The 24,111-nt window shown below is 36.6% G+C and overlaps 1 protein-coding gene across 1 annotated transcript in view; it reads left to right on the top strand.

The window, feature by feature from the left end:
* The window catches only part of LOC126191105 (fatty acid synthase-like), a 394,390-nt gene extending 370,964 nt beyond the window's left edge, over positions 1-23,426 (top strand). Inside the window, exons 33-35 of the mRNA XM_049931844.1 lie at positions 5,064-5,294; positions 14,661-14,882; positions 23,215-23,426. Of these exons, the coding sequence (XP_049787801.1) occupies positions 5,064-5,294; positions 14,661-14,882; positions 23,215-23,316 (555 nt within the window). The 3' untranslated portion in view covers positions 23,317-23,426. The remainder of the gene's footprint in view (positions 1-5,063; positions 5,295-14,660; positions 14,883-23,214) is intronic.
* Positions 23,427-24,111: the final 685 nt, after the last annotated feature.

The following is a 24,111-nucleotide window of genomic DNA, read 5'->3' as shown; positions in this document are numbered from 1 at the left end:
TTTAAGGAAACAGGAAGTATTCAGCCACATGTGAAACATCAACCATGACCTGCAACAAATGATGATGCCCAGGTGGGTGTTTTAGCTGCTGTCGTGGCTAATCTGCACATCAGTAGCAGACAAATTGTGCGATAATCGGGGAATGCTACATCAACAGCGGTTGCACCCGTACCATATTTCTATGCACCAGGAATTGCATGGTGACAACTTTGAATGTTGTGTACAGTTCTGCCACTGGGCACAAGAGAAATTACGGGACGATGACAGATTTTTTGCACAACGATGACAGATTTTTTTGCACGCGTTCTATCTAGCGACAAAGCGTCATTCACCAACAGCGGTAACGTAAACCGGCATAATATGCACTATTGGGCAACAGAAAATCCATGATGGCTGTGGCAAGTGGAACATCAGCAACCTTAGTGGGTTAATGTATGGTGCGGCATTATGGGAGGAAGGATAATTGGCCTCCCATTTTATTGATGGCAATCTAAATGGTGCAGTGTATGCTGATTTCCTACGTAATGTTCTACCGATATTACGACAAGATGTTTGACTGCAAAGCAGAATGGCAATGTACTTCCAACATGATGGATGTCCAGCACATAGCTCACGTGTGGTTGAAGTGGTATTGAATAGCATATTTCATGGCAGATGGATTGGTTGTCTAAGCACCATACCATGGCCCGCACGTTCACCGGTTCTGACGTCCCCGGATTTCTTTCTGTGGGGAAAGTTGATGGATATTTGCTATCATGATCCACTGACAACGCCTGACAACATGCATCAGCACATTGTCAATGTATGTGCGAACAGTACAGAAGGCGAACTACTCGCTGTTGAGAGGAATGTCATTACATGTATTGTCAAATGCATTGAGGTTGATGGACATCATTTTGAGAATTTATTGGATTAATGTGGTATTTACAAGTAATCACGTTGTAACAGCATGTGTTCTCAGAAATGAGAAGTTCACAAAGTTACATGTATCACATTGGAACAACCGAAATAAAATGTTCAAATGTACCTACGTTCTGTATTTTAATTTACAAAACCTACCTGTTACCAACTGTTCATTTAAAATTGTGAGCCATATGTTTATGATTATTATGGCACCATCTATTACAAAGCAAAGGAAGTGGTCCAACTAAAACATTCATATTTCTTTACATACTACACGAATATTTAATAAAAAATTGGGGTCCCTATTTAAAAAAATGCAGTTGATATCCATTTGACCTATGGCAGCAACATCTAGCGGGCCTTCTGGTTTCCTCCTTCAAGTTAGACAAGTTTCATTCTTTGTAGTTTTTTCATTTGACACTTATTTCGTGAGATATTTAGCCCAGTCACGATCAGTGGACCACCCTGTATACTTGTTGACTTGCCAAATTTAGGTGCAATGAAGCAAAGGCTTGACTACAATACAAGAATCTGTACTTCTCTGCTCTTGCCAAAAAACAGATTAGCAAAAACTAACAACAGTATAAGTACATGGCAATTAAAATATATGACAAATTTCCTAAACATGCCTCAAGCATGCTAATCAAAGTACTTAAGGAAAGGTTATATAACTTATTGTTAACTAACCCATTCTACTCATTAGAAGAATTTTTAGAAATGCACAATATTAACTTAAATGCGTAAAGATATATTTTATAATTTAATAGGTTAAGTGAACTGATGAAGTCTATTGCATGTAATAACGCTGAATGGCAAATAAAGAATCTGAATATGAGTATGAAGAGGGCTTTTTTTAATACAGAGGCTTACTCCCTCTCCATTTTAATTAAAAACTCTTTAAATCGGCAATAATTACTCACCAGTTCCATAACTTTGCCAACTTATTCTGCAAATGTCTGTGCACAAAGGACTTCTTGATGAATTAAGTAGGGGTAAATAGCTAGTGATTAATATTTTCTTTCAAACTAGGAACAAATCTGTTTCTCATCATACTTTCTGCACCTTTGAGCGTCAATAGTCCTGCCTTTTTTTTTTTTTTTTTTTTTTTTTTTTTTTTTTTTTTTTTTTTTTTTTTTTTTTTTTTTCCCCCCCAACAAGATGTTTAGTACTAAATGGTACATGTTTAGCTGTAAAGCGTCTCTCTGAATTTGATTTCTTGTTACGAGCCTATTTTTTGTGGCCTATGAGACAGGTAGGAAGGCCATTTAAGTTTTGAATAAATGTGGAGTCTTTGACCATTCAACTTTAAATTCATGGTTTTCATCCCCAACTTCCCTTTTTTCTTTCTTTGTGGACATGTCAAACATGGCACCTAAAACAATATTAATTTTACAATAACAAAGCCACCAGCACAAAATAATTACAATTCTTAAATTCATGAGAAAAATACCTATAGGTTTGCTGCTAGTTGGAAAATTACATGTAACTTAATGCTTCGAGTAGGTTCTTCTGTTGGCCACACATGATTTGTGATGCAACTATCACTATCCATTGCACAATGGGATTGCTGACTGATTGACTGACTCAACTTCTCCAGGAACTGTTTACACCTCAATCACACATACAGGCAGATTGAAACTTCATGGCTCCTAAATCTGCAAAATGGCAGTGATTGTGGGGAAAGTGCTGCTGGTGAGGGTACTTTGGTGGGGAGGCAAAGTGAACTGGACAGACACAGGTGGAATTGCCAACCACAAGGGTGCAGATCTTAAATACAATTAAAGTCTTTATTGTAGAGAGATGTGCTCTGAAGTAATACATTGTACAGCACAGTGCAGAGATACAACTTTACTCTATGCATTGCATTTTATGTTTCTGGAAATATTTTCTCAGTGATTCACTTCAGAACAGTCATCTCAAGATAATGACACATATACCCCACCAAAGTATGAGAAAGTAGACATAAGAAAACTATTCATATCTACAACTATTTTTATCTGTTATTAGGGGAAGTGCAACCAAAGGTATGTATTTTGTGAAAACTGTAAAATTTTGTACATAAGTTATACAAAATTTTTGGAAGACTTCAAAAAACTGCTGAAAGATGGTGTTGTGTGCTATGCAGTTCATACACTATCAGCATGCATAATCACACTGATCCTCAGCAAGCACATCACAGACTTTTTAAAATGTCCACGACTTGAAGTGTGGAGGTGGGGCAAATAAAAAATGAAATGTTCCATCAAGTGCTCTAGTGTCTCAATGAAAATAGATTCAGGTGCCATACAAATTGCTTATTCAAGCTTATCCAGTGTGGTGTGATGGTATCAATAGGTAGTGTGTCTCAATATGCCCAACAAAGGTAGTCACAAGTAGTCTAATGAGGTGAATATGGATGCCACTCCCTGCTCCAGTAAATTTGCAAGAATCCAGTCCAGCGGCTGTTTTTCCAAAGTATTCATGAAGGCAGTGAAACACCTGTTCAATGCGATGTGGTCTGCCCCTTTCTTGCATGAACAATTCGATGCCTGGTTGATCCTTCAACACTAGCTGTGTGGTGACAACATGTTTCGAAATTGCAACATAATGTCCACTAGTGATAATTTTTTGTATAAAAAAGAGACCCATTAATGTCTCTGCTGCATACTGCAACCTAAACACTAACATTGAGAGAGTACAGTGATTTCGATTCACATAAATGTCGATTTTTGGAGCCCCAAAATCATCAGTTTTGTATATTCATGACTCCAGTCAGGTGGAAGTCTGTGAAGCAAACAGTGTGAGAATCAGTTGCAAAGTCAACCCTCGGTTGGTATGGCCAGGCAGCTTTGGATTTTGAATGGAAATTGCACTGGGAAACTTTGAGTCAGTCTTTGCTGCAATTCTTTGGACTGATTTCCTTGGGTTTTGCTGTATAATTCCAGAAACTGTGGAGACATTTTCAGGAATAACTACAGTTTGCCTGGGACCAACATTCCCCGCGAGATCAGCAGCCATGCTGCCTGTCTGTTAGAATTTGGTGAAGAGGTCGTGAATGGTTTTCACATGGGGTTCTTTTGAAATGTTAAATCATGTTTGAAAAGTGCATCTTATTGCTGTAGCACTGTGTTCTAACCTGTGGCATTTCAGTAGCAGAAAAACACATTGTTTTAATGGAATGCATGATTTCAGCCTCTTTGTTCAGTACAACAACCTCCTTTCACATTTCAGTGATGAAACTGATCACTCTGAGCTGCAGCGCACTATTTATAGGCAATATGTGCTGTGATTGCAGCTTTTCAAATTATTTCAAAACTTTTGTATAAAATTCTTACAACATTAACAGTAAAAATACTATTTGCTGCACTCTTAGATCAATCTTAGTTTTCAAGATTTTACTTTTAAAATCAGGGGCTGCTTTGCTGCACATCCTGTTTTTCTACATCACCATCATAATCTGCTTCAATTATTTCAGGCTCAGAGCTTAGAGTTCTTAGTAAATCACATTCCAAATGATCTCCTGTTAATTCATTGTGAACATAATAAATCTGTTTTTCTTCTTTTGCTCAATTGTGCACTCTCTTCCACACTTCATAAAGAACATCTCCAACTCTTCAAAGGACTAGATATTCCTTCCACTGCTTCAGTTTGCATAAACTTTAGCACATTAAAAATTATCTCATATTTCTTACTTCAAACCATTATACTCCCCCACTCTTGAAGACACTATAACAAGCAGAAAAAGTGGTGCGGGGTCAGCCAGTGCACATGGCATGAGTCACTGCTGTCTTTGGGCACTTCTTCAAAGTAGACTAGCCCAGGCCAAAAACAGACTTCTGTGCATGTGCCATGAAGTTTCAGTTGCACTGTACACCTGTGACCATACGTGGTATTTTGTGGGAAAGCCACACTCAAGGAGCCAAAGAGCTGCAAATAGCTCATGAATCATGGTTTTCGGACTTCTGGTATATATCAATGGAATTTTCAGTGTGTCTGGTTCACTGGAGATATACCAAACATTAGATTCCAATGACAGCTCGTATCACTTAATACCGCATATATAATTTTTTTAAAATTGATCTGTAACTGATATGTGTTAAGCATATTATTTAACAGCCTCATTTGTTGTACATTAATTTATTTATCTATGTGATATTTATCTCAAGTTTCTTACATTACAGGAAATCAAAAAAATCTGGCCAAAGGGTGTTTATTTACTAATAGGTGACTCATATGGAGGTGTGTTGGCCCTAGAGATAGCAGCAAAATTAGAGAAGAATGGAGATACAGTGAACATATTTCTTCTTGATGGAGAACCTAAAGCATTAAAAACTGCTGTCAAAACCCTTGGAGAAGGCCCGCAGTTGCAAACTAACATCATTCACAGACTGTTAGGAGTTTCATCAGAAAAGGTATAAATGCTTGTATGGTACACAAGCAATAATATTTGTGGAATATTATACTTGAGCTCAGCCATATATAATTAACATTACCTATGAAGTGACTTGTTTTGTGGCTGCAGTTTGAATTATCATTCTTTCTGTTTATCCTTCTTTGTGTGTGTTTAGTTGTATTTCTGAAGTAATTCCTGAAGTTATTTAAATGATGTTATCATGAAGTTTCACAATATTGAGAAATTGGAAGATATGTTTCAGAGAGAACTTATGAAATCTGTATAAACTGATTCCACTCAAACACAGAGCAACTCCAGGAAGAGCTGCAATGTATAACCTAAAACTGAATACTGGAGAAAAGCTGGGCAATTGACAAGTAAAGCAAATGTGAAAATGTGATTCACAAATGGTTGGCAGGGTTTTCAGAAATCAGTCATTTATCAGTGAATTTCTGAATGCTGAACTCATTACAGTAATTTGGATCATCAGTTCAGGGACCAACAATCATTTAACACATTATGCTCAATGGTTTTCAACATTTTAGACTTTCTCAACACTGGTCACAATCCATATTAGGACGGATACTGTTGCAAGAGATTTCAAGTAACAGTGAGTGGAATTTACATTACACAGGAAAAAGTTTTCTACATTTCCACTTCTAGAAGGATTTTGTTTTCTGAAAATGTTGTTAAGGCAAGAGGTTTAATCCCAAGAAGTTCTGCAACCAGCCAGTTCAAGTGAACCGATCTAAGTAGTCTCATATCCCTGACACTAATTTGGCTTCTTTCAATTTCTTTGAAAATATGGCAAGAGAAGATGTGCTATCAAAACAAACATCATGCATATGAATCACAAAAGAAGAATAATATAAGTGTGAAGTTATAAAATTAGGTTGTGATCCATGCAGTTATGGAAAGCAATAGTGTCACAGTTTTCAGTTACATTGGCAGTGATCCATTGAACATGGGGTGTAATCCATATATATATACAGTCTGACATGTGCAGTCACAACACTCACTACTGGCACCCCTGGGTGTGAGAAAGCCATGTGTAAGATTAATTTTTGTTTTTAATTATTTTTCTGCTTAATTAATGAAATTCTTATTATATTGTACATTACAAGCATTTGCAAGTAGCCTAGAGACACAGAAGATCATAAAATAAATGTTAAAACATCCAAATATCACTAAGTCAGTGACAACTTATTCATGAAGAAGTACTTTGAAACGGGTGTACAATTGCAGCTTACCCCTTTGAAAGCAAGAGAATATAAACACATATTTCTGTCGTGAGGAGCTTATAGTTCTGTTTTTGTCTGTCCTTATTATGATAGGCACTTTCTACATCTACATCTACATGGTTACTCTGCAATTCACACTTAAGTGCCGGGCAGAGGGTTCATCGAACCATTTTCATACTACTTCTCTACCAGTCCACTCTCGAATGGCATGTGGGAAAAAGGAACACCTAAATCTTTTCGTTCAAGCTCTGATTTCTCTTATTTTGTTATGATGATCATTTCTCCCTACATAGGTGGGTGTCAACAAGTGTAATGTAGGCTGTCTCTTTAGTTGGTTTGTCACATTTTCTGAGTGTTCTGCCAACAAAGCACAGTCTTTGTTTTGCCTTCCCCACAATATTATCTATGTGGTCTTTCCAATTTAAATAGCTCATAATTGTAAGTCCTAGGTATTTAGTCGAGTTGACAGCCCTTAGATTTGTGCAATTTATCGTATACCCAAAATTTATCGGATTTTTCTAGTACCCATGTGGATGACCTTGCACATTTCTTTGTTGAGTGCCAATTGCCACTTTTAGCACCATACAGAAATTCTCTATGGATCATTTTGTAATTGGAATTGATCGTCAGATGATTTTACTAGATCGTAAATTACAGCGTCATCTGCAAACAATCTAAGGGGGCTGCTCAGATTATCACCTAGATCATTTATGTAAATCAGGAACAGCAGAGGGCCTATGACACTACCTTGCAGAATGCCAGATATCTCTTCTGTTCTACTCAATGATTTACCATCTATCACAACAAACTGTGATCTCTCTGAGAGGAAATCACGAATCCTGTTACACACTGAGATGATACTCTATATGCACGCAATTTCATTAATAGTCACTTGTGAGGAACGATATCAAAAGCCTTCTGGCAATCAAGGAATGTGGAATCGATCTGAGATCCCTTGTCGACAGCACTCATTACTTCATGGGAATAAAGAGCTAGCTGTGTTGCACAAGAATGATATTTTCTGAATCCGTGTTGGTTATGTATCAATAAGTCATTTTCTTCAAGGTTATTCATGATGTTAAAGTGCAGTATATGCTCCAAAATCCTACTGTGAATTGATGTCAGTGCCAAGTGAGCAGTTGTATATGATTGCTAAGAAAGGCATTATTGTGTCTGCATACTCTGAAAGGAACCTGACTGGTGTACCATCTGGACCAGAAGACTAGCCTTTCTTAAGTGATTTGAGTTGTTTCACAATACCTAAGAGATCTACTTTTATGTCACTCATGCACATAACAATTTTGTGCAGAGTCTAATGATTTGCACATTCTCACAATTAACTCAACTTTGTAATATACCAATATGTTTGTAAATATAATTACTTTTGACCCAAAAGCAAATATGTTGAAGATTATCGCCAATTGTGACTCAGATGTACAATCAGTTCTATTGGACCCATTCCATTTGACAAGCAATCTCAAGTAGAACCTAATTAATATAACAAATCATGTTGGTGAAATATTATGCATGAATGACACTGATAGCTAGTAGAATACCAACACCTCAAGATTTTAATAGATTGCTAGGATACCTTGAAGGATTACAATTAGGAAATATGTTTCATCTGTGTTGGGAAACAGTTTTAAGCTTTTGGCATTCTATTACCACATCTGTGTGGTTTCCCCTTCAGCTACAGTTGTGATGGCTTATTAGGTACGTTAAATTATGTAGGTGTTTTGCTATATACAAGTTTCCTACATTCCAAATACACTGATTGGAGTGTAAGTGTAGTAAACAGAACTTTGCTTGTGTTCTGCAGAAGGTCAGGCCTTTTGCTGTTTACTATCCAATTTTTGGTTCCCATGGCCTTTAAAAAACTAAAGAAAAACAGTTGTGGTGTCATTTTTTGGTTATTGCATATTTTCATGGTCTTATATAAGCTCCTCATTGTTGGGTTGTTTAGGGTAAGAGATCGAACAGAGAGGTCATTGGTCTCATTGGATTAGGGAAGGACAGGGAAGGAAGTTGGCTGTGCCCTTTCAAAGGAACCATCCCGACATTTGCCTGGAGCAATTCAGGGAAGTCAAGGAAAACCTAAATCAGGATGGCCGGACATGGGACTGAACCATCGTTCTCCCGAATGTGAGTCCAGTGTGCTAACCACTGCGCCACCTTGCTTGGTGCTCCTCATTGTCAAAGGTATTTTACAAATTGAATGGTATTTAGATAATGCTATGCCCATCGGCCCAATAACCCCCCCAAACTTAATCAATTTTGAAAAACATTTAGCAACAAAATTATAAACACACTATTTAAAATAAACTACTTAAAGAAGAAATCTACAAAAAAGGATAATATTTTATGGAATTATGGTAATTTATTATGTCAACAAAGAATGTAACCAGTCAAATGGCTTTCTTCTTGCCTTGTTATTAGCAAACACATTTATCACATGTTCGAAGTCCAGTTTCATAGTCAGATCTTCTTCTGTTGTTAATATAGCCAGTTCCAAGAACTGAGAAGGATTGTTCAACAGAGCAGTTCTTTGCTAGTGTGGTCAAATAAATTTGCATAGCAATTCTGAGATTTGGATAAATATCAAAGAGATATTTCTCTCTTACCATTTTATTTAAGACTGGTAAAGATGGACCATTCTTGTATCCAAAACTTGGAAGGAAGCTTTTGAGATGGACACATTCTGTTCCAAAAGAATCCTCTGTATCCCCTGAGTAAATATGCTGCAGCTGTTTTGCATCATTATAGACTTCATCAGGGTCCATTTCCATCAAATTGGATAATAAAGAGATCTTCTCAGAAAACTCTTTGTAGACACCAAGATGATTATTGAGCTCTGTGGATAGTCTGTTCAGTATAATTAAATAATTGGTCTTCAGTAGATAACCTTCAGATTTGCAAACGACTGTTTCATTTTCAGACAGAGTTTGAGTCATCAAAGAACTTCTTTCGTTTCTTCACATGTTTTTCTTGAGTTTCATTGACTTGCAGAAGATGTTGTATGGTTCCCAGTTTTCTCTCTGCCAACTTTTTGCATGCTTCAAAAGACTTAGCCATCTCATCTACGAAAGTCAGAAGTGAAGTATAAAGTTTCACTACTGCAGATATGTCAACTTCTTCCGAGTGTAGTGCTGCACTGAGATGTTCCAAAATGCTCCCCCATATTGTAGCTATGAATGCAATATTTTTTGAGTTAAGCTGTTGTGATATCCCTGTTGCTTCTAATTTAATAACAGATTTCTCACTTTTATCTTCAGAAATGCATTTAAGAGCTTTATTGACTGCATCCCAAATAGCATTTAAGCTTTTGCAGACATCTTCTCAAAATGGCCATCTTGTAATGCAGAGAGACTTTAAACTCAAGTTTTCACCTTCGAAAATTGTCTGTAGAATTTTCCAGCATTGTGTAGATGCCAAAAAAAAGTGTTAATTGTTTGTAGCAGGTCAAAAAATATTGTAGCCATTTTACAGCATGTGGCTGCCCTTAATCCTACCAGATTCAGCGAATGAGTGGAGCAGGGGATGAACAATGCCAAGGGATTGAATGACTTGATTTGGGCTTGTAGGCCAGAGTAGATCCCTGCCTATATCTAGTCCATGGGAGTTAAGGAGCATAAATACAGCATCTGCCAATTCTTTCCCAGTATGTCCAGCATTTCTCATAAATTCTACAAGTGGTTCTTGTGGTTGACGATCTTTATTTACATATAGTGTAACAAAACTCAACTGATCACAGGGTGAAACATGTGGTGTAGAAGCCACAATAATGGAGAAATACTTTGCACCAGCTATCTCCTGTATGATCTTTTCTGTGACAGTCTTCCCCATAATATTGATAATTTCTTCGTAAGTGCTAAATGATAAATATGAGGTGTTTCAGGTTTCCTTTACCCTGGTTTCCATATGCTATATGAGCAGCTAAGAATGGATCAATTTCAGGTATCAGCTCTAAACACATCATAAATTGCCGGTCCTTGAGCAACCAAACTGTTCTTCATCTCCACAAAATGGCAGTCCCCTTGAGGAAAGTTTTTTCACTGCAGCCACTAGCCTCTGTTGTACATTTCTCCAATAATGTAAACATAGGCTTCTGCAGCTGTTGTCACAGTCAATAAAATTCTTATGGGTTTGGGGCTGCATTGTCAGCTATAAAATTCCAACATTTTGGTGACTATTGCAAGGTGCCTTCCTCATGATGTATTGCTAACTGCTGAATGGGCACTAGTTTGATTACATATATACTATGGAGGAGTGTTGTCATTGGATATGGAGGTGAGGAGTTCAATTTCCTATTCACCAATTTCCAACGATGGCAAGTAGTAAGGGAAACTCCAATGGAAAAAGCCTATTTCTGCCAACGACAACACGCAATGCAAAGACCCATAAAAGTACACCTAATACCCTTTCTCCTCAACCCCATATCCAATGACAGCACTCCTCCATAGCATATAAGTAATCAAACTAGTGACCATTCAACAGTTAGCAACACACCCTGAGGAAAGTGCCTTGCAATAGTCACCAAAACATCAGAATTTTATAGCTGACAATGTGGTCCCAAACACAGAAGAATTTTATTGACTGATTTCTTCAATGCTTTTCTTCTTCTTGTAGCTGAGTAATAATTTTTTTATCAACTCTACATAGAGTATTTCCCCTTTATCTGAAACTTACAACACAATCGCGATGTGCATTGGAATTTTCTTGTTCAGTTACCCATTGATTAGCATATTTCCAACCACTACAGCCACTTGTAGTGAACTGGGATGAACCCCCAAACAGTTTACATGGTGCACAGTAAAGTGATCCCTGACTGGGTGAGTAAATCAAGTAATCACACTGCACAATGTCTCTATTCAACAATTTCCTTTCAGACAAATCCTTGGAAATGAATCTTCATTTCTCAGAACATGCATTCTCTGACTGCACAAAATCAGTTTCTATTGTGATTAAATCCTAATTGTACTACATGATCTTGTGTTTTATCACTGATTTCCCAAAAGAAAAGATCTTTATCAACAGTAGAGTCTGATGTAACTTCCCCTTGCCCCAACTCTGGCTCACTTGCTGTGGAATTGTTTGTATGTTTGTTATCAATTTCAGAGTCCCTATCATTGAGCCTTTCACCACAATTGCTGATGAACTGTGAATCATTTGTAGGTGTCAAGTTTGCAAGAGAGGAAGAACTTACAGGTAGAGAATCTAGTCTTTTGTTAATGAAAAATGTTTGTAGCTTTGGTGTTTGATCTAATACTCCCTTTTCCCTCTTCCTCCTTTGTTCAAATAATTTTCTGTAGCCTGCACCACTGAGACATTTCCTGCTGTCCATATTCACAATTGCATTATGTCAAAACTTCACCAGATTAATGAAATTTGAGGGGGGGGGGGGGGGTATATACACAAACAATGATAAAAGCACCAAACAGAAACCAAGCCACATCAACACTACATATGCATTCATGCCTTGCCACACAAAAACAATTCATAGGCAGTGCTGCCATTGCATGATGTAGAGGTCCCACCCTCTACCTACCGTTTCCCCCTCAGATTCATTCGAGTGAAGGTATCACAAGCTATCGAAATTGTTATACTGATTTCAATTCCTTTGCAAACTCTAAAGCTTTTTGGGTGTTTCATTGTTTGGCCACCCGTAGTGCTGGTTGACATCTTTGCTCGCTTCAGAAAACTGCACTATGTGCATGCATGATGATCTCTTTGGAGCACAGTTTCAAATGCTGTGGAACCATCAGAATAAAATCAGTGGAAGACAGTTTCAACCATCCATAGGCCACAAATCAAATAGCAAATGGCCAGTCAGAAACCCCGGCAACTGGGGAAATGGTGCACTCAAATGCTTTAGGGCAGTCAAAACAGTTTTAACTTAACTCAAACAAATCTAACAATAATTCCCACAATCATTGCTACTTTTTTATCTGCACATGTAGATTTGCATGCTCAAAATTTTGCCGGCCTTTAGATTTCGTCACCCCTAAGAATTAGCCGCCCTGGGCCCAGGCCCATGTGGCCCGTGTGTAAATATGGGGCTGATTACAAATCAGTAGAAATGGTAGTCGTCACACTCATCTGATATAAGTGTTGCTTACTGTCTACTTGGAGTGCTGCTGTCACAGTGCGTATAAAAATGACGAGGAGTGTTGTGACTCTATTTGTAAGGCTGTGATAGTTACTGTGTATGTGTACCCCTGGAAAACAGGTCTTTGGCAGATTTGAGATATTTCATCTATTTTACACTTGTTAATACAAGATTTCACATGGTTTATTTTTTGTAATAAAAGCCTAATGCTGTCAAAAGATCCAAAAGTTTTTGCAAACTGTTAAAAACTAAAAACAAAATAAATGTGGTGAACTTTCAAACAGAACGTTCATAGAGCTCATACAATCAACACTATCATCGAAGAATACAGCCAGTTCTTTACAGGGAAAGGCAATCTGTACTGCTGCTTATATTCTAAATTGAACTGGGGTATGTAGCTTTGATGGGAAGCTATTTAAGTGGTTTACAGCATACCTGCATAGGTTGCATATTTCTGAGACCAAATGTTATGTACATGTTCCAAAAGAATACCATAAAAAGTGGGATTTCTGTTGACTATGGTGAAAATATTGATGGTTTTTTCCATCCTGATGCAAGTTGGATGATACATCATTCAGAGTAGAATCATTGTGTTTGAGCCAGAATTTACAGTAAAAACCCTGAGTTTTTTAATTGGTCCATGTAGGGTGCAGCAACTACAGTATAACTGTAACAATAAAATCAAATTTTGTATGTAGCTTACCTTTGAAGAACTGTCATCACACAAGGGAAATACTCATATCAAATAAGAGTACTGATGTTCTAAGAGAGACATGAATATGAACTGGCAACCTCTTCAGTGGCAGATAGACTTGAAGTAGGAGGATCTGGAAGAGCATAAGATCAACTTCAAAATGTGGTGCAAATTTAAAAAATCTAAATGTTCACTTGAGTGTTTTTTAGCAGATGTAGATAAGCCAAGGACATATTCTGAAGTAGCCAAGTCTCCAGACTTGGAAATTACCAATGAAAGAACATATTACATCAGCATAGACTTTTGAAAGAATTACCAGCAGGGCACATAACAATTTGTAATTGCTCAAGTTTTTTTCTGTGTATGTGAAACAAGATCTTGGAGATATGTATTGTTATAGAACCAAACTATATGTTGTAGGCCATAGGAAACATAAAGACATAGACTATTGTGAAACATTCAGATCAGGCACTCAAATTAGACAATTAGGGCAGTGTTGAGTATTGCAGTTAATGAAAGTTTGGACATAGCACAATGTTGTGCAAAGTCAGCATTATTAAATAGTCTGCTGAACTAATAAATATAAATCAAACAGACCAAGATATTTCATTATGGCAGCAGAATATAGAAACTTTCAATATTATATGTAACTTACAAGATCTCCAAGTTTTTGGAATGATAAATTCAAAAATGTGCTGTTTAACTTTGATTTAATTGTTATAATTGATAACTAAACTGGTTACAGATGCAATGCAAGGCTACAGCAAAAGCTGTTTGATACTTTTTCAATATTTTGATGAAAATATGGTGAAGAGATTCAGTTTTAATCAGTGATATGGCTTAAATGCAAAGTATTCTCCACTGATTTGATGTTGCAGAAGCAAATGCTTTCTGTACATTAATTGGGAATAAGTGCCAGTGAAAGAATAATAAGTGTGAGAGCTAAATCTCCATGCTGAGAAGCAGTGAAATGTTTAATGTATATGGCATTAGCAACACATCAATGCCTTTGTTTTACTGAAAACTATGTTTGCATGCAGAGCAGCCAGTGTAAGTCTTTGAATGTTGAGTAGTTTACTGAATGGGTTTTGCATATATCAGTTCTAGGGACTGCTGCCCAGAACATGCTTGTTTTGTTTTATAGTAAAGATTTACAGTTTTCTGATATGTTTAGTGTGTGTTACTGCAACCTGCAGATGAATAATCAGATGCTAGTTATAGTATATTAATGCTATATGTAGTATCCTAAAATCACTAGCAAATGTCTTGTCCACCAAGAAGTTGTGCTTTGTAGATTATTATTAGTAATAATTTTTTAAATATATTCTCTCCTGTGTTTGACAGGAATTGTCCCAATTGTCAGACTGGGATGCACGCCTGCAGTATGCACTATCAGTCACAGACTTCTCATCAAGGCTAGAAAAGCAACTGGTAGCTGAAGGAATGACTGCAATACTAAAGTATTTGTCGATGTTACTTTCATATGACCCAAATTATGAACTTGATGCAAATACTTCCCTTGTGGTACCTGAGTTTTTAGAGGAAGAGAACTGTGAACTCTATGAGGTTAGTAGAGTGTATTACATGAAAACGTACTTATACCTGCTGTTGTAATTAGAGAATAATTGGATAAAGATATTCATTTGGAATATGACCCCATAAAAATGATGTGAGAAAAGATTTATTTACATGAAAATAAAATGTGGTATTATTAATAATGTTATGAAAAGGTTAGATTGCTACTCACAATAAGGGCAAGATGCTGAGATGTAGGTAGGCACAACAAAAAGTCTGTCAAACAAGTAAGCTTCTGGCCAAAAGGCAGTCTTCCGAATTAGACAAAATACCTCACACAGTCACACATCTCTGCTACATGGTGAGTAGCAAATATCCTTTCCATAATACTGCCATTATTGGATTATCCATTGTTTGATATATTATTATTATTTAATGATAACAAAGAACTACAAATTTGGAAAAGCCTAAATGAAGTTTCATAGTATGTTAACAATAAAATACATAAAATCGTCAACCACTTCGTTGTAACAGAAAATGAGTGGAAATGTTGCAAGCATGAGACACCAATCCAGAAATGGGTCATCCCTTTCACTCTCAAGCATGATCATCTACAACTGTCATACACACGGTGCTAAAAATAGTGTCAAATATTTTGAGAGGTGGTAGCAACAGTCAAAACAATAAAAAAGTCAAGTAATCATGGACTCTAAAAATGCATATCTTAAGAGCTATGAGCACTGTGAAACATGTATCTTCAACTAATAAAGTACTCATAGCTCTTAAGGTATACATTTTATAGCCCATGTTTATGGCACGTTTTTCTTGTTTTGATGGTTACTATCACTTCTCATAATATTCAGCACTTTTTTTAACACCCTGTATATTCTCACTGTGTAAAACACGTTGACTTAGTGACATTTAAAAGTAAATCATAAGACAATAGTAAGAATAAAAATTTTCAGAATAATGGATATATGATCTCATACATATGAAAAACACTTGCTGTTATCTCATTAGAGAAGTGTATAAAGCAATATGCCTGTAACCAATTAAACTTACACAGTAAGTCAAATAGAAGGCTTATGACAGTGTCTGAAAACACTGGCAAAATTACATGGAAGGCTACAAAAAGATAACAAACACCAAACTCACTATCACAGAAGAAAAGCAATAACGCAGTGTCTTCTACTGAAAAGGTTAAGTTTGTAACTTCCAAATGGGATACAGAAAGTAGCATTAAAATATGACAGCCAGGAAATTATAAAATGTTTTACTCTCATTGTAAGAATATTTTGTAAGGGGTCTTCAAGATTTGCTAAATCAACCATTTCCAATCATTCTGCATAAATTAGCTACACTTACAGATGAACGACACAGTTAGGACATAATTTGTGAACAATATGAATATTGTTTTATTAGTGATCCATCTTCACATTCTGTAAGGAAGTAAAACTGTCAAGGATTTGGAATGATTAAGGCAAATGTGAACAAAGTGAAAAAGCTCCTGGGTTTTGCATTAATAATAATAATAATAATAATAATAATACAACAGTCAAACCCAGATAAGTGGGAGCTGAAGGGACAAGGAATATTTTTCTCTCTTACAGAGGTTTCTCTATTACCCAGTTCCTCACTTATATAGGTTCAAAAGTGGCTTCTCTACCTTGCAGAAGTTTTCCTTAATCAAGGTCTAGCAGCTAAATTTCTCCCTTGGGGAAGTTTAGGAAAATACTTGAAATGGGATAAGGAATGCACGTGTAATCTAGAAATACATTAATTACTTCTAACATAATTGTGAGTGTGTAAATATTATTATGTGCTATGGCACACTTATTCAAAGAAATCTGCTACTTTTCTTTCTTTCCCATTTTGATTATTTGAACATGTTTTTTATCAAGCTTAGAAAATTGATGGCTCAATATCCAACAAAAATTCAAAAAATCTGTGGACTCTCTTGTGCATTTGAACTTTCTTGCTTCATTGGACAGGGCATTTGTTCCTCATCAAAACATCCATTTATCTGATCCCCTTCATCATCTTGCTATTTCTGTCCTTCAATATGCTGACATAATCCACAACACTCTCATCATCTGTATATTTTCTGATAACCTGGCCAAGGGCACCAACACCTATGAATTCTTCAAATGATGGTGCTGACATGCTTGTTTCATGAAGAAGAGGTTTAGTCCATTTCTCAGTGCTGCTTTGAACAAAGCCTGAATCTGTAACAAACTTGTCAGTAAGTCACATACTGTACAGGTCTTGTTTTTGTTTATTACTTTCATCTCTTCTGTAACTGCATGAAGTCATTTTTCTTTATCTGATCTGCTGTAAATGTCACTGAAAGTCTCCAGATCATCCTCAATGTACATTTCTGCATTTAATGCTAATGCAGTATACTCTCCCATTGACACTGGACACTTTCTTTCTCTAGCATTTCTGCATATTTCAGAAGGTTTACCATCTTCAGCTTCATTTTCACTTGATGTGGAGTCATTTTTGCAATCAGTGACATTTGCTTAATTGAAGATGACTTCTTCATTTGTGTCTTCTTTGCATGAAAACCAATCCTCATTATTAAACTAAAAATAATTTTCCTCAAACTTGATGTCTCTTCGAAGAATGATTCATCACTCTTCTGGACATCATAGCCATATCCATTAATACAGTATCCAACCATGAAGCACTTCTCTACTCTGGAATCAAACTTTCCAGCTATCGCTTCTGCGGGAACTTGTATATATGCTGCACAAGCAAATACTTCCAGTTTCTGCAACTTTGGGAGCTCACCATACAACAGAGTTGCAGGAACTGTCATTTTTAATACACATGTTGGTGTTCTATTTATCAAGTAAATAGCATTTACTGCTTCTGACCTAAAACATTTAAAAAAGTTTTTCATCTCTTTTGACAGATCTTCACTTCCATTATCACAGCAGAATCTAGTAATCCTCAAACTGAAATGAGCAGTTGATACTCATTCATACTGTTTAACATATTCCAGTACTTCGGATTTATTTTGTAATACATATTAAGCTGTAAAATGAGTGTAATCATATATAAATGTAATGTTGTATCTCTTTCCATCATAAGATGTGGGAGTAATAGGACCTGTGTCATCACTGTGTACTAGTTCCAATGAATGTTCTGCTCTTGTCTACTTCTACTTACGTGGAGGTCTTGTTTGCTTCCCTTCCATGCAGATGGTGCACAATTCTGGTGTCTTTAAATCTGTACTGTTCATTCCTTCAACATACGAAGGTTGACTGGAAAGTAATTCCTCCACCTTCATAGTTCTTCAACAGTTGGCAGCATTGGTATGCAGCAGGTACTAGCTTGTTCTGTCACCTCTTCTCTACAGCTCCAATTGGCGGGAAGCCTTAGCATTGAATGGTTGTGTTGTTACAGTGTAAAGTATGGAACCCTGTGCAGACAGTTGATAAATGCGGTTTAAGCAATGTGCAGTCATTGAATTCTTGACAGGAGAAGGTGTTACCCCAAAGGAGCTTCATCAGAGAATGAAATTGTGTTGTTACAGTGTAAAGTATGGAACCCTGCACAGACAGTTGGTAAATGCGATTTAAGCAATGTGCAGTCATTGAATTCTTGACAGGAGAAGGTGTCACCCTGAAGGAGCTTCATCAGAGAATGAAAGCAGTTTATGGTGATTGTGTTGATGTGAGTATTGTGCATCGTTGGGTGAGCAAGTTTAAAGACGTTGAGGCGTGAACATCTCACCTGCATCACAAACAAAGGGTTGAACGTCCTGTGACAGCAACCATCGAGTTTCATAAGCAAAATGTTCACAGATTTATTCAGGATGATTGTCATATCACTCAAAGAGAAACTGCAAGCACAACTGACATTTCACAAGAACGTGTGGGTCACATTACTACTTTGCTTGGCTACCAGAAGATCTGTGCACAGTGGGAACTCCGGGTGCTGTCTCCTGAAATGAAAGCACACAGACTTGAAATTTGTCAGAAACTCCTCTCACATTACAAGATTAAAGACACACATTACTCACATCACCACAATCACCATAAACTGCTTTTATCCTCTGACGAATCTCCTTTGGGGTGACACCTTCTACTGTCGAGAATTCAATGACTCCACGTTGCACTGACCGACCGTCTGCACAGGGTTCCATACTTAACACTGTAACAACACAATCATTCAATAATAAGGCTTACCACCAACTGGAGCTGTAGATAAGAGGCTACGGAACAAGCTAGTACCTGCCGCATACCAATGCTGCCAACTGTTGAAGAGTTACAAAGGTGGAGGCAATAGTTTTCAGTCAACCCTCATATTTTAGAAGCACCATGAGATTGGTGTAATTCAAGTATCCTAACCCACAATGCCAGATTTGCAATGTTTTCGCAAGAAACACCTTGCAAGGGTCTCTGGTAAATTTTGGAGCATACAGTTTTGCCTCATTATTCATTGCCGTGGCTACAACATCCTTTCCTTTATGAATAGTTGCTCTTCTATTCTCCAATATGACTTTGAAACCACTTGTCTCCAGTCTGTGCACTGACAGCAAGTTGAGCCAGTCCAAGTACAAATAAAATATTTTTAATCGAAATTGTAACTAGCTTTCCGTTGATACAGCTGACAACATTTGTTTCACCAAACTGCATTGCCCTCAGAATAGATCTAAATTTTGTAATGTTAATCATTCACGTATTCCAATGGCTGTTCCTAATCCATCCCATTGTTCTTGTGTGACACTTTGTACCATGGTTCCTGAAATTTTGTGTTGTTTGTCTTTTATCAGCTTGTTCCTTCTCTGCCTCTCTTTCTAGAAATTTCACTTTTTCTGTGTATTATTCTGCAGTGAGATCTAACAAATCTAATTTGTGTGCATAGTTTGCATTCAGAACTTCCAGTTTCCAAAATTGCTTCTATTAAAAATAGCAATAGGATATTTGATTTCATATTCTTCCGACATTTTGTTGTTTCAGACTCGTGAACCAGAAATACAAAACTGCTTACACAATAGTTATGTTCTAAACTAAACTTCCAGCTATTTACTTTCCATCTCTGGGCCTATAACATATTGAGAAAACTGTTTTCAGAGTGTGGTTTCCAGCAAGAAACATTGAAGTTGAACTGATTTATTCACTGGAAAAAAATATAGAGCACAATATCTGACACATGGATACATGTCAGATACCATATAGTAGCCATGTTTATTTTTTGCAGGGAATGAATGAGGTCAACTTAAATGTTTCTTGCTTGCAACCACACTCTGGAAACAGTTTTCTCAAGAGACAGGAGTGTATAGAGGGACTGTAACTCTCAGGTTTAGACCAATAATTTCCCAAGAACTGAACAGGCATGTACCTAGCAGAACAGTTCATAAAGGGGAAACCTTTCATAGTAAATGTTCTCTGCAAAGAAACTTCTAAAGAAACAGTGATTACTGCACAACAGATGTAAAATGGAGCATAAAGTTATATATAAAGAGATGTTCAATAAAAAGCATTTATCTTTCAGACAGGCAATAAACAGAGCCTTCTACGACTACCATAGAAAAGTCTTATCAAAAGAAAGACCTTGTAAAAAAAATAATAATAATATATAAATCCAAAGAACTTTTGGTCATAAGTAAAGACTTTTGTGTCACCAAAGCTAGTGCCCAAACACTCATGGCTCACACAGGAACTGAAAATTAAGTGTAACAAAGCAAAAGCAAGAACTGTATTCAAATGTCCTTTTATGAAGGGCAGTCAAGAAATTCTGCTCTAGTTTAATTAGCTCATCACTGGAAAGATAAGTGACAGTGACCACAGTGGCTAAAGGAATCTCTTTCAACTGTATGAAATTTGCTGCTGAGTTAGCCACTATCTTAGCTGCAGAATATTATAGATTTCTTGAACATAAATCTGTGCTCAGTGGCTAGAAGAACTGACAGATCACTTTCATCTACTAGAAGGGCAACAGCCATAAAAACTATTATCTACTATCCAGCACCATTGATGTGCATCTTTTGTAGAGTTTTAGAACATATTTTGAGTTCAAGATGAGGACTCTCAACCCACCCTGAATTCCAAAACATCAGTTATGCAAAATCCAACTCCCACTTTTCTTGCATGATATCCTCAGATCTATGGATTAAGGCAGTCACATGTAAAGGTACTGGTTCTTTCCACATCTTCAGGTGTACTTTTCATGGATTGGCTCAAACATGCTTCTCATGATTTTCTGTTTCAATATCAACATCAAATATCATTCATCTTTTTTGTGTGCTTAACATTTCAGTTCCACCTGAAAAACACTGATACTATAACTGCATTATAGGCCTCAATTTGGTTGTAAGTGACAGGTTTTCTTGTAATATTATCTGATTTTGACTGAAGTAAGGGTTAAACACATTGACATTACATTGATTAATTTCTTGGTTTAGGTTATTATACCCGTTGAACAAGGTGTTTAAAAATTTCCACTCTGGCTGTGTTTCATATTCTTACCAGTAGTGGAGCATTATTAGGGGTTTCTCTGGATACACCTATCACTTCAGTCTTCTCTGTATTAATAGGTTGCTCAGTCTTTCTGGAATTCTTTGCTAAGTCTCCAACAGTTTCTGCCATATCTTCCTCTGATTCTGCTACAGTTGCAATGTTGTCTGCATATCCCAGTAACTGTGTCCTTCCATTTAGCTTCACCCATTTTCCTTCTCTTTTCATTTCATGAATTACTTTCTCCAGGATCAAAATAAAAAGCATCAATGAAATGACATGACCTTGTCTCGTATATTTCTGATGTGGAATTCCTTGGCAGCCCCCCTGGTATTTCACCTCGGCTTTCGTCTCTGTTGTATACAACTGCATCAAGTTAATTAACTTCCTTGGTATGGCAAACTTCCCAAGGATGTTATATATATTTAATCTGTGTATAGTATAATAAGCCTTTTAGAAATCTACAAATGTTACCAGGAAGTGATGCTTCAATTCCCAGAACTCTTGCCAGACTTGGGTCATGGTGAAAATTTGATTTATGGTTGGTCTTCTTGCCCAAAAATCTACCTGTTCCTCTCTGACAGTATCTTCAGCAAAAGTCTTCAGCTTTTCAAGAATTATTAATTATAAAACTTTGTGTAGTATGCTTAACAGAGAAATACCTCTACAATTACTGATCCATTTCTGCAGTGGGAAAATTGTATCTGACTTCCAGTTTTTTGCCTTTCCTCCAGTCTCCATACATCATGTATGAGATTGGATCTCTCTTTCTGAAGTGTTCACTTACTGCCTTCAACATTTCTGCCACTATCCTATCTTCTCCTGGTGCATTATTATTCTTCAGTTTCTTAATCACTCTGTTTACATCCTGCTGAGTCACTTCAATTTCTTCTTCCTCTATACTCTCTGCAATTCTTCCTTTTGGGAAAACATTTTCAGGATCTTCAGCGTCCAGCATCTTTTCAGTCTGTCCAGAATTCTTTCCTTGTCCATTGGATATCTTCATTGTTATCATTAATAACTAACACCTCATTTCTTTGACTTCAGGCACATCACAGATAAAAGTTCATATTATAATTAATAACCTGGTGGATAATGTTAACAGTAACATCAGACATTGATAAGATTCAGTGATACAAAGATCAGCAACCTGCTTCATATGTTCAGAAATGGTAAACTGTGCATTTCACGAGATGCACAAAACATATTATCCCATAACTAAATACTAGTGGTTACAATTGGAAACAGTAAACACATGTAAGCACCTAGGTGTAATAGTTTGTAGGGATATGAAATCGAATTACCACACAGACTCATCTAAAGGTAAAGTACATAAGAGTCAGTGGTAGGATAATGAGAAAATGGGGAAATGCAGCCACTCTAGAAACAAGATTGTATACGAAACAGTTGTGTTACCCATTCTAGAATATCATTCAAAAGTAATACCAAAAAGGACTAACAGGAGATATTGAATATATACAAAGAGTAGTGGCACTAATGGTCACAGGTTTGTCTGAGTCACAGAAGAGTGCCATGGATATGCTGAACATCTTAAATTTTCTATGACTTGCTAGTCTTTTGTTAAACTATACCTTGAATTTTTCCACATCCATGACAGTTCTCCCTCTTTATGGAAATTATGAAACATAGTGAAAAAATTGATGTTATGTTTCCTGCCCACACTTGGATTTAATTATTTTCTGCAACCCTTCAATCACACATTTACCACAAAAAGGAACTCTTTGCTCTAGAACCTTGTGACTCTTTTAGCTTTTGTAGATATCTATCAGTAGGAGGTTTTTATCTTTCTTTATTTTATTCTAGTTTCACTTTGGGCTACAGTACAATAGTAATATATTGTCAATAATATTTGATTTACATATTAAAAATTTCATGTTTTCCATTTATTTTTGCAGTTTTGCAAGAACCTCAGAATTTACCCTGTCGGGAAGGACTATGAAACCATGGTGAAGAGCAAAGATGTTGTAAGACTAGTAAATTTCACACCAATTATTTAAAAATGCCCAGAACAAGATGCATTTATGTACTTAAAAAATGAACTTTAAGTAAATACTTGGAATTCCATTCTCTGAATTTCATAAATGTGAATAAAACTTATTTTATTATACCTGTTTAGTTGTACTGCTTCCATTTTCACTCTGCTACATTAATTGTCTTGATACTGTTATTAGTTAAACACTTGGTAGAGTACAAAATCATTATGAAATGTACATACTATGAGAGAAAAAATCTGGCACATGGCCATAATTATAATTTTTTAATGAAAACAAAATGTAAAATAATAGATATCAAAATAACGAGTGTTGTCTAAACATAATGATAATGGATTCAAGAACTTAAGTAACAAACTATGTGAGGAAAGGCAACTACCCATCTGCAGCTGACTGATGGTATGCATATACACAAATATAATAGCTCAGAAAATAGCACTCTCTCTCTGAGGAGCTACCACCATTTGACCATTTGAGTTGTCTAACTACATATATACTCTAAAAACTAAGATGATGTAACTTACCAAATGAAAGCATTGGTATGTTGATAGACACACAAACAAACACACACACAAAATTCAAGCTTTCGCAACCAACGGTTGCTTCATCAGGAAAGAGGGAAGGAGAGGGAAAGACGAATGGATGTGGGTTTTAAGGGAGAGGGTAAGGAGTCATTCCAATCCCAGAAGTGGAAAGACTTACCTACCTATTATTGACAACCACCTGCCCCCCCCCCCTCCATCTCCTCCTTCCTTTCTCTCCTGCATTCCAGTACTTCCCTCATTCCTCCTGCACTGCTAA

The sequence above is a fragment of the Schistocerca cancellata genome, chromosome 6 (assembly GCF_023864275.1).
Source record: "Schistocerca cancellata isolate TAMUIC-IGC-003103 chromosome 6, iqSchCanc2.1, whole genome shotgun sequence".
Classification (NCBI taxonomy): Eukaryota; Metazoa; Arthropoda; class Insecta; order Orthoptera; family Acrididae; genus Schistocerca; species Schistocerca cancellata.
This window is presented reverse-complemented; position numbering and strand designations above follow the sequence as displayed.